A 12,328-nucleotide genomic window follows, 5' to 3' on the forward strand; every position below is an offset into this window, starting at 1 on the left:
CCTGACACCCCAGTCTTGACCCCTCAGAGCTTCCTCAAGACTAATGCCCTCTACTCCTCAGTGAGTGAAGACTGGCGAGAAATAGATGAGCTTCTGAACTCCCCTTGTTCTCTCCCATGGAGTCAGGAAGTGTTTCCCACCAAGTATCAATACATGACAATACACATGGAGCACTGCCAACCAGGAAGCCTGCCTTAGCCTCAGTTTTCAGAGTTTTATTTGGGCTCAATTACATGAGCTTGATTGACTATCCAAATGGCTGATCTCAGCCTCCAGGTTGACTAATGCCACGTGACCCAAAGCCCCCACCCTATAGCACATGGTTGGTCTTTCTGGGTTGGGAAGCCTATTCTGGGACTATTAGTTGGTATAGTCAGCCCTGCCCTAAATGAAGGAACTCCTATCAGATATGACAGAGATTACCTCTCAGAGTCCAAGGGCAAAGACCAGCCCTCCTTTTGAGCAAGGTTAAGTTCCCTACCACACACTCTTCAATCTTGGAATTCTTGGCCATTATTACCTCAAATATTTCTTCTCTCCTCTTTCTTCTCTTTCTGGTATACTAACCATGTGCTTATTACACCTTCTGAAATTATCTCACAGTTCTCAGATATTGTTCTGCTTTTTTGTTCTTTTTTCTTCTTGCATTTCAGATTGGAGTTTTCTGTTTGGAATGACATATCTTCAGGTTTACTGATTCTTTCCTTAGCCATGTCCAAACTGCAGATGAGCCCATCAGAGGCAGTCTTCATTTTTGTTGCAGTGTGTCTGATTTGTAACTTTTCCTTTTGATTTAGAGTTTCCATCTCCCAGCTTATGTTAGCCATCTGTCCTTGCATGTTGTCTACTTTTTCTATTTGAGTCCTTAACATGCTGATCATAATTCCTCTAAGTTCTCTATCTGATGACTCCCAAATCTGACATGTCTGACTTTGGTTCTGATGCTTGGCTAGTGTGGGCTGGGGGTCACTGTTTCCCTTCCCCAGGCCAGTTGGGCTCTAATAACCCCACAGGTTAGGCTGTGATTGACTAGTTTCCCCTGAGGTCAGGCCTTGTTAAGAACAGAGCCCTCTGACATTTCAAGATAATTCCCCCCCCGCCCCCCCCCCCCCCCCCCCCGCCCGCTGGAAGCTCAGGGGATTTTTCACTGTGAGAACCTGGGTGGGGACAGCTCTCAGTGTGTCCACACTGCTCATCAGTTTCAGCTCAGACATTCTTCCTGGTGCTGCTTCCCTGGGGGTTTCCACTTGGGAGTCTCTGCTCCAGTAAGTCGTGACTCACCTGCCCCTCTGATTTGGGGACAGTGGTTTGTCCTGGGTCCTCCCCTCTCTTTCAGATCTTAGCAGGTTTGCTGATTTTTCAGACTGTTCAGCTCATTACTTGCTGTTAGGACAGAGAGGTGACTTCTATGCTCCTTATGTGCGTTTTCTTGCTGTTTAGCATGCTTTGTAATTTTGGGTTGAAGCCATACCTAGTGTACTGGATGAGAGAAACTAAGGTGAATAAGTCTTAGTTTGAGGATTTAAGCTTATCTGGCTGGGAGCTATTCTGTGTTTAACATTTATTGTATCTGTAGGTGCCGGAGGCTTCCGTTCTCTCTAATATCCTCGTTTTCCCCTCCTCTGTTGTCTGGTTTTTCCTGACAACCCCTTCCACAGAGCCGTGCCCTGCATTAATTTCTGTTGTGATGGGGTGTTAAGGTGTGAGAGGGGGTGCATCTTTATAGTCTCAGGATCAATGATCAGTGTTTCTGTGGCCTTCGTCCTCTCTAGTATGACCTTTGGAAGTATGACATGGCTTCTTTCTCTCCTACTGGAGGGTGCTGACTGCCTTCCGCCAGGTGGCTAAGCCTCTGATAACTTGTTTTAGTTGCAGAGCAGGGCTTTGTTACTGAGAAAGCTTTGGTCTTATTTAAAACTGTTACTTTTCCCTTCTCCCTGCCCAAAACACATGGGGATTTTTCGTGATTCTTCATCCTGAGAATCTAGTGGAGTTCTTGCAGGGAAAACCCATGAAAGTTTAGGGCTTCCCCGATCATGGCCCCAGGAGTTTCTCCCACTTAAGCTAATCCAGACGCAAATCAGCCTCCAGCAAGCAGCCATTTGATGTTCTTGCCAGTTCCTGGCTCCCATGGATCCTACACTGGGGAAGCTGGTCCTGCCTGTTATTTTCCGAGTTCCCCTGTCTCTAGATTTGTGGTGGTGGTTTACCTGGCACCTCAATTCTCTGATGGGTCTAAGAAAAGTCACTGATTTTAACTTTGCTTAGCTTTTTCTTTGTAAGGACAGAAATGACAATTTCTAAGCTTTTTACATGTTAAAGATGGGACCAGGAGCCGGAGGCTTTAAATTTTATAACTTCTGTGTAATGACTATACTTCATTAAACAACTTCTACTGCCCCTCTACCCTCCCTCCCCCTGAAAGATCCTGATTTACCCCCAGAGGCCCACAGTCCACATGGAACTTCCGAGGACAGCTTTCTGCAGATGCCTTGTTAGATGAACGTGAATGCCCGTTTTGTTACCTGCTGCACCACAGGGCCTGGAGCAGTACCTGGCACAACAAGTGTGTGCTAAGTGACCAAACAAATGTTACCCTTCATTAGGGACCCACTGAATCAACTTCCCAGACCTTCAGTGACCCCAACTAGCGCTCATCTCTACGACAGGCCACCTTCCTCTGGGACCCTCAGTTGGCAGGTCTTGGGTTTGCATTCCCTGGACACTGGAGAAGACTGGGTGCCTGGCTCCAAGGAGAGGGTCCCTGTGTCCCTCCACAGACGGTCCACCAGAAACAAACCCATCACTCCCAAAGGAAAGGTTCACAGCCAGAGATTAACAGTAGGATCCTTGGTTTGTCCGGGAGGGAATTTCTATTCACTCGTGAATTACCTGTGCCCTTCCTTGAATTCTGCTTTCTATCAGAGGGGCAATCCCTTGTTACAGTCTTGTGAGGAACCCATCACTACCTTCTTTCATAGTGAGGAACCCAGTGGAGAGATGCTATCACGTGAATAAGACCAGGAGGTAAGAAAGTGGTGGCACTAAGATCTCCACCGATCAGCTACCCCATCCAGAGCCGTTCTGCTGGAATCTCCCTCGCATCTTCCATTGGCTTCCCGTAACCAAAACCAGAGAATAAGCACCCGAGGTGGCTTTATACAGCATCTTGGCCAGCTGAGAACACATCCTTTTAGGATGTGCCACAGGGAGATTCTGGGGCGATTTGGGAGATGGAAGGGGAGCAGCAGCCATTCTGCAGCACACACATTGTTGCTGATCAGCTGACTCACCTCAGTGGTGCGAGGCAGCAGCTGGGCCTGCCATTGACCCAACATCCCATGGAGTCTCCTTCAGCTTCTCTGACACCTGGGCCCGGTATGGTTGCTTAGCTCTGTGATGAAGGGCCTGGTTTCGGCAAGACTGCCCTGTACCACCCAAACCAAACACCCTGCTGCTACACAGCCAGAAACTCCAGGCATCCTCAATGCCTCTCCTGCCCAGCACTGCACGCACTGCCCATCCTTCCTCCCTAATCTCTCAAACCTGCTGTCCCTCTATGTTCTCATCGACTCCGGTCTGCAGGAAGGCCCTCTGACCCCCACTAGTCTTCTCTCCATGCTGTTCATTCATTCATGTATTCACTCACTCACTCAATAAGGCACTGGGAAAACAGCTCTCACATTAACCTTTGCCCTGACCCTCTAAGTGGTGTTTGAATAGTGACGAAAGGAGTAGTGGAAATAAAGCAGGTAGGATAGAGCCTGCATCTTCATAGGAGAGGGGAGATAGATAATAGGTGAGATAAATAAGTAGTAAGCAGGACTTCTAGGTATGTATGAGTGATGAGGTCAGCAAGTCATCTTCCCCAAATGCAACTATAAATCTAGGAAAAAATTGACAAAAACAACCATTTTCATTCTCTGGAATTGACCAAAGGCATGCAAGTCTCAAAAGCACGTATACTTGAAAAACTGCTGTACCTTAGGTAAGAAGAGTGGGAGTCTGGTGTTCTTGCCTAGGGTATCTCACTCCCCCAGCTCAGTCATCACAGAGGTTCGGCCAGGGTGGGGTACATCAACTTTGCTCACAAAGTTAAAAGTGGCTCATTCAAGTTTCGGTGGTGAGAGATGCCCTTACCAAGAGGCATTGTCAATGGAATAGACAATCTGGGCAGTAGGTAAATGGGGTAGAATCAATGCTCTGTCTGTGGTTGTAGTCTTTTTGGGGCACACATGTTTTGACTTAGGCTACATGCATGTCCAGTGGAGACCAGAGAAGGTCACTGTACCTCACACCTCTGCCAGCCCTAAGATTGTGGCCATGTACAGAGGTGATATGAAGAGCCCAGAAGAAAATAAGAGCTATGGAAAACCAAACCTGAAATAGCCTAAACTTTGACAGCATTTCCCTACTCCAAACATGAGTTATTGGTCGAGAATGGAAGATTTACTGGCTCAAGATTTGAAAACAACATTGGTCCAGTCATTGGCTGATCAGTGAATTGCACAGAAACTCCTAGGAAGTCAAGCTTAAAAATAAAAGGAATAATGAAAAACAAATATAAGCAGTAATATTGGTGACTGCATACCATGAGGGTGACAGATTTATCCTAAGCAAGTTACCAAATAAACAATTTAACAACAACATTACAGTACTTAGTGGGTAAATAAGAATCCAGAATTCCTATATTATTTTAAATGTCCAGTTTTTACCAAAAAAGTAATAACATATATAAAGTAATAGGTAAAGGTGACCTATACTCAGAAAAAAAGTCAATAGAAACTCTCTGAGTATTCTCAGATTTTGTATTTAGCAGACTAATACTAAAAAATCAACGACTATGTAAATGTGTTTAAATAACTAAAGAAAAAAAGTTTAAAGAATTTAAATGATGCATGACAATAATGAATCAACAAATAGAAAATCTCAATGAGATATAAAATATGTTTTTAAATGTAAATTTTTGAATTTAAAGTTCAATAACTGAAATGAAAAATTTACAACAGGGGCTCAATGGGAGATTTGATATGGTAGAAGAAAGAATAAGTGAATTTGAAATGAGAGCTATAGAAATGATCCAATCTGAAGAACCTAGAAATTCAGAACAAAACAATTGAAGAAAAAAGGACAGACTCTGAGAGACCTGTAAAGCAACATTAAGCATGCCGATATGCATATATTACAAGTCCTATAAGGAGACAAAAGAGAAAAAGGGACAGGAAAATTACTTGAAAAATTAGTGGCTGAAAAGTGCCCAAATTTAATGAAAACATATTATTTTCCACATATAGCAAGCTCAAAAAAAAATCCCAAAAGGATAAATAAAAAGAAGTCTATAGTTCAACACATTAGAGTAAAACTATTAAAAAGAAAGAGCAAATCTTGAAAGCAACAAGAGAAAAATGACTCATCACATAGAGGAGACCATCAATATGATTAACAGCTGACTTCTCATCTGAAACAATTGAGGCTAAAGTGGAAGGACATATTTAAAGGGTAAAAAACCCCAAAACTGTTACCCAAGAATTCTATATCCATATAGCTGTCCTTCAAAAATAAAGGCGAAATAAAGACATTACCAGGTAAATAAAGATGGGGAGAATGCCTTGCTGGCAGATCTGCCCCATAAGAAACACTAAAGGAAGTTCTCCAGAGTGAAAGGAAACGAAGCTGGCAGTAGGAAATGAAGTCCACAGGGAGAAAGGCAGCCACAGGAAATGATAAATATGCGGTTATTTATCTGTAAATAAGTCATGCATCACTTGGTTATGGGATACAGTCTGAGAAAAGTGTCCTTACGCTATCTTGTCACTGTGCAAACATCCTAATGCGCACTCACACAAACCCGGCTGGTCCAGCCTGTTGCACACCTGTGCTCTATGGCATAGCCTACTGTTTCTAGACTGCAAACCTGTGCTGCATGTTACTGTAACACAATGGTAATTTCTTATGTATCTAGACATAGGAAAAGCACTGTAAAAATATAGTACACAAGATTGAAAAAGGTACACCTGTGGTAGGAAACATCATGAGTGGGCTTACAGCGCTGGACAGTCCTGTGAGTCACTTAGTGAGCAGCGAGTGAATGTGGAGGCCTGGGACAGTACTACACACTACCGCAGGCTTTATGAACACTGCACGCCGTATCATCCCAGCCATGTAAGTACTGCAGTGCAATATGCTGTCATGATGGCTATGGGGTCACTAGGTGATAGTTTTCCACCTTATTAAGATCTTATGTGACCACTGTCGTATAAGTCAATTATTGTAACAGTAGTTCTGGAGTTTATAATGTGTGGATGTGATATATATATGACAGTAATAACACAAAGGAGGAGGAAGGAAATAAAACTACCTTGGAGCAAAGTTTCTATTTTTACTGGAATGAAGTATTCATCTGAAATAGATTAAGATCAAAATGCATATTGTAATCCCTAGAGCAGGGGTGGGGAATGCCCAGCAGAAGAGCCACGGAAGGCCCGGGAAATCATTTGGTCTGGCCCTGCCAAGGCCTTAGGGTGAGTTGATGAAATGTGTGACCAAATACAGCTGGCTAATTGTTAACTTGGTCATTTTGTACGCTCCACAAATGATGTTCTAAATTCCCAAATGGCCTCTGGCTCTAGAGGAAACACTAATGAAATAACAAAAATAGAGAAAAAAATCAGTGAAAATTAAATGGTATGCTGGAAAGTAATACAAAGAAGATAGTAAAGAAGGAACAGAGAAGCAAAAATAAAAGTGACACATGGAAAACAAATTACAAAATGGTGAAGTTAAATTCATATCAATAATCATAGTAAATGTGGATGGTCTAAATACTCTAATCAAAAGGTAAACATTATCTTCATGAAATAGCATGATTCAATTATTGCTGTCTAGGAGACTGTAGATTCACTGACACAAAACCATTAAAAGGAAAAGGATGAAAAAAGATATGTCATGTAACATTAACTGTAAGACATCTGTAACTATCTATACTAATAAAAGGGTAATATGCTAATTAGACCAGACATCTTCCAGATGTCCTTCCAGATGTCCTTCCAGTCAAAGCCATGGTGGCAGGGGCCGAGGCAGAGGCAGTTAGAGACGATCAGGCCAGCAGGGGAGGGCAGTTAGGGGTGATCAGGCTGGCAGAGGAGGGAAATTAAGGGTGATCAGGCCGGCAGGCAGAGGTGGTAAGTGGTGTCAGGCAGGCAGGCAGGCGAGCGGTTAGGAGCCAGCGGTCCCAGATTGCAAGAGGGATATCTGACTGCTGGTTATCTCCCGAGGGGTCCTGGATTGGAGAGGGTGCAGGCCAGGCTGAGAATGTCCCCCCCCCCTTCCTGTGCATGAATTTTGTGCACCGGGCCTCTAGTGTAAATATAAAATAAAATAGACATTAGGAAAAGAAACAAAGAGAATTATTTCACAATGGAAAAAGGGTGAATACATCAGGAAACTTATAATTATAAATATATACAGACTTTACAAGACAGCTTCAAAATACATGAAGAGTTGGAGATTCCAATATTCTAATCTCAATAATTGATAGAGCAGCTAAGGAGAATATCAGCAATGATATAGAAGGCTTGGATAAGAGTACTGACCAATTCTACCTAATTGATATGTATAGGACACTCCTCACCATGACTGTAGAGTATACCTTATTTTCATGTACACATGGACCATTCTTCAGAATAGACCATACGCTGGACCATGCGACTGTAAATCCACTGGTAAGTGGATAAACAAAACGCACACCCATATGGCGGAGTCTTATTCAGCTAAAATGGAACAGACTGCTGACACAAACGAGAACATGAATGAACCTCAGGAACCAAGTGAAGGGAGCCTGATGCAAAAGACTTCCTAGCAGATGATTTCACTTACACACAGTGTCCAGAAAAAGCAAGTTTACAGATACACAGGGCAAACAGGGGCTCTCCTCGGGCTAGACGTGGGAGTGCGAAGTAACCGCGATGAGCACAAAGGAACTCTCCTGCGCGATGTAAATGTCCCAGAACTGGATTATGGTGATAGTTGTATAATTCTATGAATTTGTTAAAAATCATTGAATTATACACTCAGTGGGGTGAATTCTGAAAAAGCTAATGAAATACCTAACTATATAAGATAATAAAGATTACTATGAAGAAAAGTAAGACAGTAAAAAAAATTAGTGCAGTCATTAGTGTGGCTTGCCAAATACTTTCAATCCTCTCCTTCTTGGCACGCAGTAGGGCTGTACTTTTTGAACTCCTGGTGTGTAGTTGGGGCAATGAGTTGTGATTGGAGTATGACTTACAGACAAGGATTTTATTGCCAACCTGAGAGCCTTCTAGAGTTCAATCTCTCCCTTTGCCATCTGGCCTGGCTACAAGCTCCGCCTGAGATAATGGCTGTGCCTTCAGCCTGGGTCTCTGAGATACTGATGGGCAGGTTACCTGTGCCCCAGTTACAATGTGAGACAGACGGGCAGTTAGTGAAAGCCTCAAAGAAGGTGGCATTTGGGTAAAAGTCTGAAGGAGGAGAGTTTGTGAGCCACGTGATCTCTGGGGGAAGGTGCGCTGGAGAGAGGGCAGAGCACACAGCAGACCTGGCACACCTGAGGAATACCGAGGCGGCACTGCTGGTGCTGAGCCAGTGCGGGTGCACACGGAGAGGATGTGATGGGTGATGGTGGGCTGGATGGATGGGAGGCCACGGGCATGTGTTGTGCTAGTGACAGGTCTAATCAGGTTTAGGCTTTAAGAGCTTGCTCCAGCTGCAGTATTGAGAAGACATGAAGGGAAAGGGTAGATTCAGCAAGACCAATGAAGAGGTGAGCTTTGACTTCATACCCTGCTGCCAGTCATTCTTCTACAAGCAATCCTGACCTCACCAGTCCTATGCCTACTACTTCCAATAGCTCCCATTGCTCGCGAGAAAGCCCAAGTTTCTCAACGCGACACTCCCCTACCTTTCCACTCATCAACTCCCTCACCCCTTTCTACCCGTCAGTGCCCTCCCTCCCAGGCTTCCATCTCCTAGGACATACTCTTGCCTCCCTGCCTGGAAAGGCCATGTGAACAAAGCCACTGAGTCGAGAAGGCTCCAGGGAGGGGTGTGATGGAGGAGGATGCCCTTTCCAAGGTGCCCGTTGGTGCTGAAGGTCGGCTTGTGGGTCAGGAAGTTGGGGACCTGTAGGATTAGCTGGGTTCAGAGCTGCTTTCTTCATTTAGGACACTCTGGCCAGTGTGGGCAGAGGCCACCATCTTTCTTGCCGCTGTGGCTCAGGCGTGCAGTGGCCGCTCATGGTGGGGAGTGCCCAGGAGGGTCAGCTACAGGAGAAGCCTCCGTCCTTAGGAGAGGCCAGCCGGCCGGCGGTAAGCAGAGGTCTGGGAGGCTGCTGATCAAAGTGGGTGCAGCTGGCCGGAACAGACAGGGGTGTCACAGGAAAATTCTAACGTGCTAGAGCCACAGGTGCCCATGGCGGGGTGCAAGCCTCAGCACAGGCCCCTGAAGGAGACCCAGACCTGGCTGGCCTCTGGCTTCCTGCTGCAGGTGGCTTCTGGTTCGACTACACTGTGGGCGAAGTAAAGTGAAGTATGGCAGCACAGTTGACCCAAAGAACCTTCTGTTTACCCAAACTCCCTGAACATCTCAGTTAAAAACAAGCTCAGGTTCCTCAAGAGTCTCCTCCAGAATCTATGGAGAGGGAAAAGAAAGGAGGGGGAGGGAAGGTGGAGGGAGGGAGACAGATAGAGACCGAGACAGACAGAAGGAGAGGGAAGGAGAGGGAGAGAGAGGGAGAGAGAGGCAGAGAGAGGGAGAGAGAGGGAGAGAGAGGCAGAGAGAGGGAGAGAGGGAGAGGGAGAAGAGACAAAAGGGCTGACCCAGACCAAGGATGGGTGGGAAGCCACTTCCCCATGTCGACTGACCCCTTTTCTTCTCAGTGGCGTTGCGGGGCCTTTTGACAAAGCTGCCCGCTGTATGCGATGCATGTCACCATGTGGACGACCCCTATAGCTATTACTCTAAGTCAAGGAAGCAGTCAAGAGAGGACTTATGTCGCATGAGTCTGTTCACGTGAACTACGCAGCACAGGTAAGTCTGCAGAGAGAGAGACCGGAGCAAGGGGAGGGGGTTTCTTTGGGTGATGAAAACATCTGGAGCTGGAGAGAGGTGGTGGGCCACAGACACTGTGCATGTAATTACATGGAATTAACGCATCTCTTAAAAATGGTTAATTTTATGTGAATTTCACTGTAATAAATTATTCCGAGTAAATGCTTAAGAAGTCAGGTATGCATGCAGCATCTCATTTGTCTTTCTTAAATGATTTGCATCTGCACACTGAAGCCAGGAGACATGAAAACCTGGTGGCTGGAACCTTCCATCAAAGCAAGTGAGTTTTCCCTTCAAATCTGATGATGCTAGAATGTGGAGATTTTACAGACCCACACGCATTAGGACGGAGAAGAGTTCAAGGCCAGACTCAGCTGCTCCCCCCCTATTGCAGAAGGGAAGTCCAGAGCCATCAAACACCCTGCAGCGCCCGCCCACCGCCCGCAGAGGTCCCAGCACCCGGCTTGCAGACACAGAGCCTGACTCCTTGCCCTCCCAACTCGGTGCAGGCCCCGCAGAGGCTGCGCAGGCTGGGCCGCCCTGGGCTCGCGCCATGCGTGCTTCCCAGCCCGCTGAGCCGTAGGCTCCCCTGGAATTGAGGAATATGCTGCTGCCTGGGACCCGCCCTCAATCAATGAGACAGTGTCCAGGATTTGAAACGCCTGGGATTTTACAAAGCTCCTTCCTGGCTCTAAAGCACAGCCGGGTTCAGGGCCACTGCCTTCCCTTTCCCCGCTGTGTCTGGGATTCCAATCATCACCCGAAGGGGCCAGGTTCCCAGAACCTGAAGCATTGCTGCACAGCCACCTGCGTGACTCCCAGCTGGCACCCCCACCAGAGGGCGTCCCACTATGCTGGGGGCGACACCGTCCTCTGGATTTCTGTAGAAGCGCCTGGCTGGACTGTTTCCAGACGGGGCCCAGCGCAGCCGGAGGAAGCACAGCCTTCCCCGGAAAGGATGCGCCTTACGAACCTCGGTCTGCACGTCCTTAGAGCCCAGGCTCCGCCAGCCCTCGCCACACCACAGGCGCTGCTGACCAGGCGGACCTGGAACCGTTCCCCAGTTCGGGGTGCGCACTGCACCCGGGCCAGTCCCGGGGCCCTGGCTGCTCCCAGCCCGCCCGCTGAGAGGGTCCCTCCCAAGAGCAAAGGTCATCCTCCTCCACACAGAATGAAACGGAATTCTTACCAAAATATCTGGCCGCAAGCGTTCTTCTTTTGCTGGAGGCCGTGGGCAGCATGGCGAGGGCGGAGCTGCAGTCTACGCACAGGGTCCTGGGGCATCGCCTTTAGGGAGAAGCAGCCACATCCTCAAGCAGCTGCGTTAGGCAGTGCAGGAGGCAGCATCTCCAGGAGCGGCTTAGAATGCCCGCCTCGGCGCTTCCTTGGATTTCAAACTAGAGGCCTCGCTGTGAGGAATCCGTCCCCTCAGTGCAAGTGTCCCCAGGGATCGGGGAGGGCCTTGGGCAAGTCACGGGGCCTCCAGTATCAGTTCCTCAAAGGGTGAATGAGAACAGCGATGACAAGGACCATAGGAAGAGTGGGGATGGAGCTGGTAAAAGGGCAACGCCTCCCTCACGGGTCAGACATGTGACCTTCGCCACCTGCTGACCTGGACTGGGAAGGAGCTGTGCCTTTCTGTGCGGGAAACCGGGCACAGACAGCGCTCTCAAACCTGTGCCCGGCCTCCAGAGCCACCCCCACGGCTGCTGCGGGCGCAGTCCTTTCGGTGGGCAGGGGGCCCAGCGCGTCGGCACCCAGGCCGGGCCGCACCCTGATCCACTGGCCGCCACAGGTCTGCTTCTCGTTCCATTCTGGGAACTGGGCATCGTTGACGGTTGTAGAAAATCAAAGAGAAACCCTGGTCAGGAGACAGCCAAGTGAAGTCTGTGCAGCTGGCCTCACTGACGTGCTGCTGTGGTTGCACATGTGGAGCTCAGAGGCGGAGGGGCAGCTGCTGGGGGACGCCAGACAGACCTTCCCGCCGCAGCCTGTCTCCCTGCCTCTGCCCCTGCCCCTGCCCCTGCCCCTGCCCCCGCCTCTGCTATGCTGAACTTGCACCTTGTCTTCCATTCCAGAACCAGCCACTGTTATGCAGATGAAACAAGCACAGCCATGCTCCTGGCTCCTGGTGGTGGGGCCCTTTCCCACCGCAGGGTCCCTCTCCTGGCTGCCCCAGCAAAGTTCAGGCTGCGGCTGCCACCCGCTGCTGGACAGCGCTCAGCGGCGGCCTGGG

The 12,328-nt window shown here is 47.9% G+C and overlaps 1 protein-coding gene across 5 annotated transcripts in view; it reads right to left on the reverse strand.

The window, feature by feature from the left end:
• The window catches only part of ARHGAP22 (Rho GTPase activating protein 22), a 158,678-nt gene extending 146,625 nt beyond the window's left edge, over positions 1 to 12,053 (reverse strand). The window contains exon 1 of one of the 5 annotated variants that reach the window (XM_059662076.1): positions 11,282 to 12,041. In XM_059662076.1, coding sequence (XP_059518059.1) covers positions 11,282 to 11,333 — 52 coding nt within the window. In that variant the 5' untranslated portion in view covers positions 11,334 to 12,041. Of the gene's footprint in view, positions 1 to 11,281 lie in introns of all 5 variants that reach the window. The other 4 variants (XM_059662072.1, XM_059662074.1, XM_059662075.1 and 1 more) reach the window with 4 other exon arrangements.
• Between the last annotated feature and the right edge of the window lie 275 nt (positions 12,054 to 12,328).

Source organism: Myotis daubentonii, chromosome 13 (assembly GCF_963259705.1).
Source record: "Myotis daubentonii chromosome 13, mMyoDau2.1, whole genome shotgun sequence".
NCBI classification, from domain to species: domain Eukaryota; kingdom Metazoa; phylum Chordata; class Mammalia; order Chiroptera; family Vespertilionidae; genus Myotis; species Myotis daubentonii.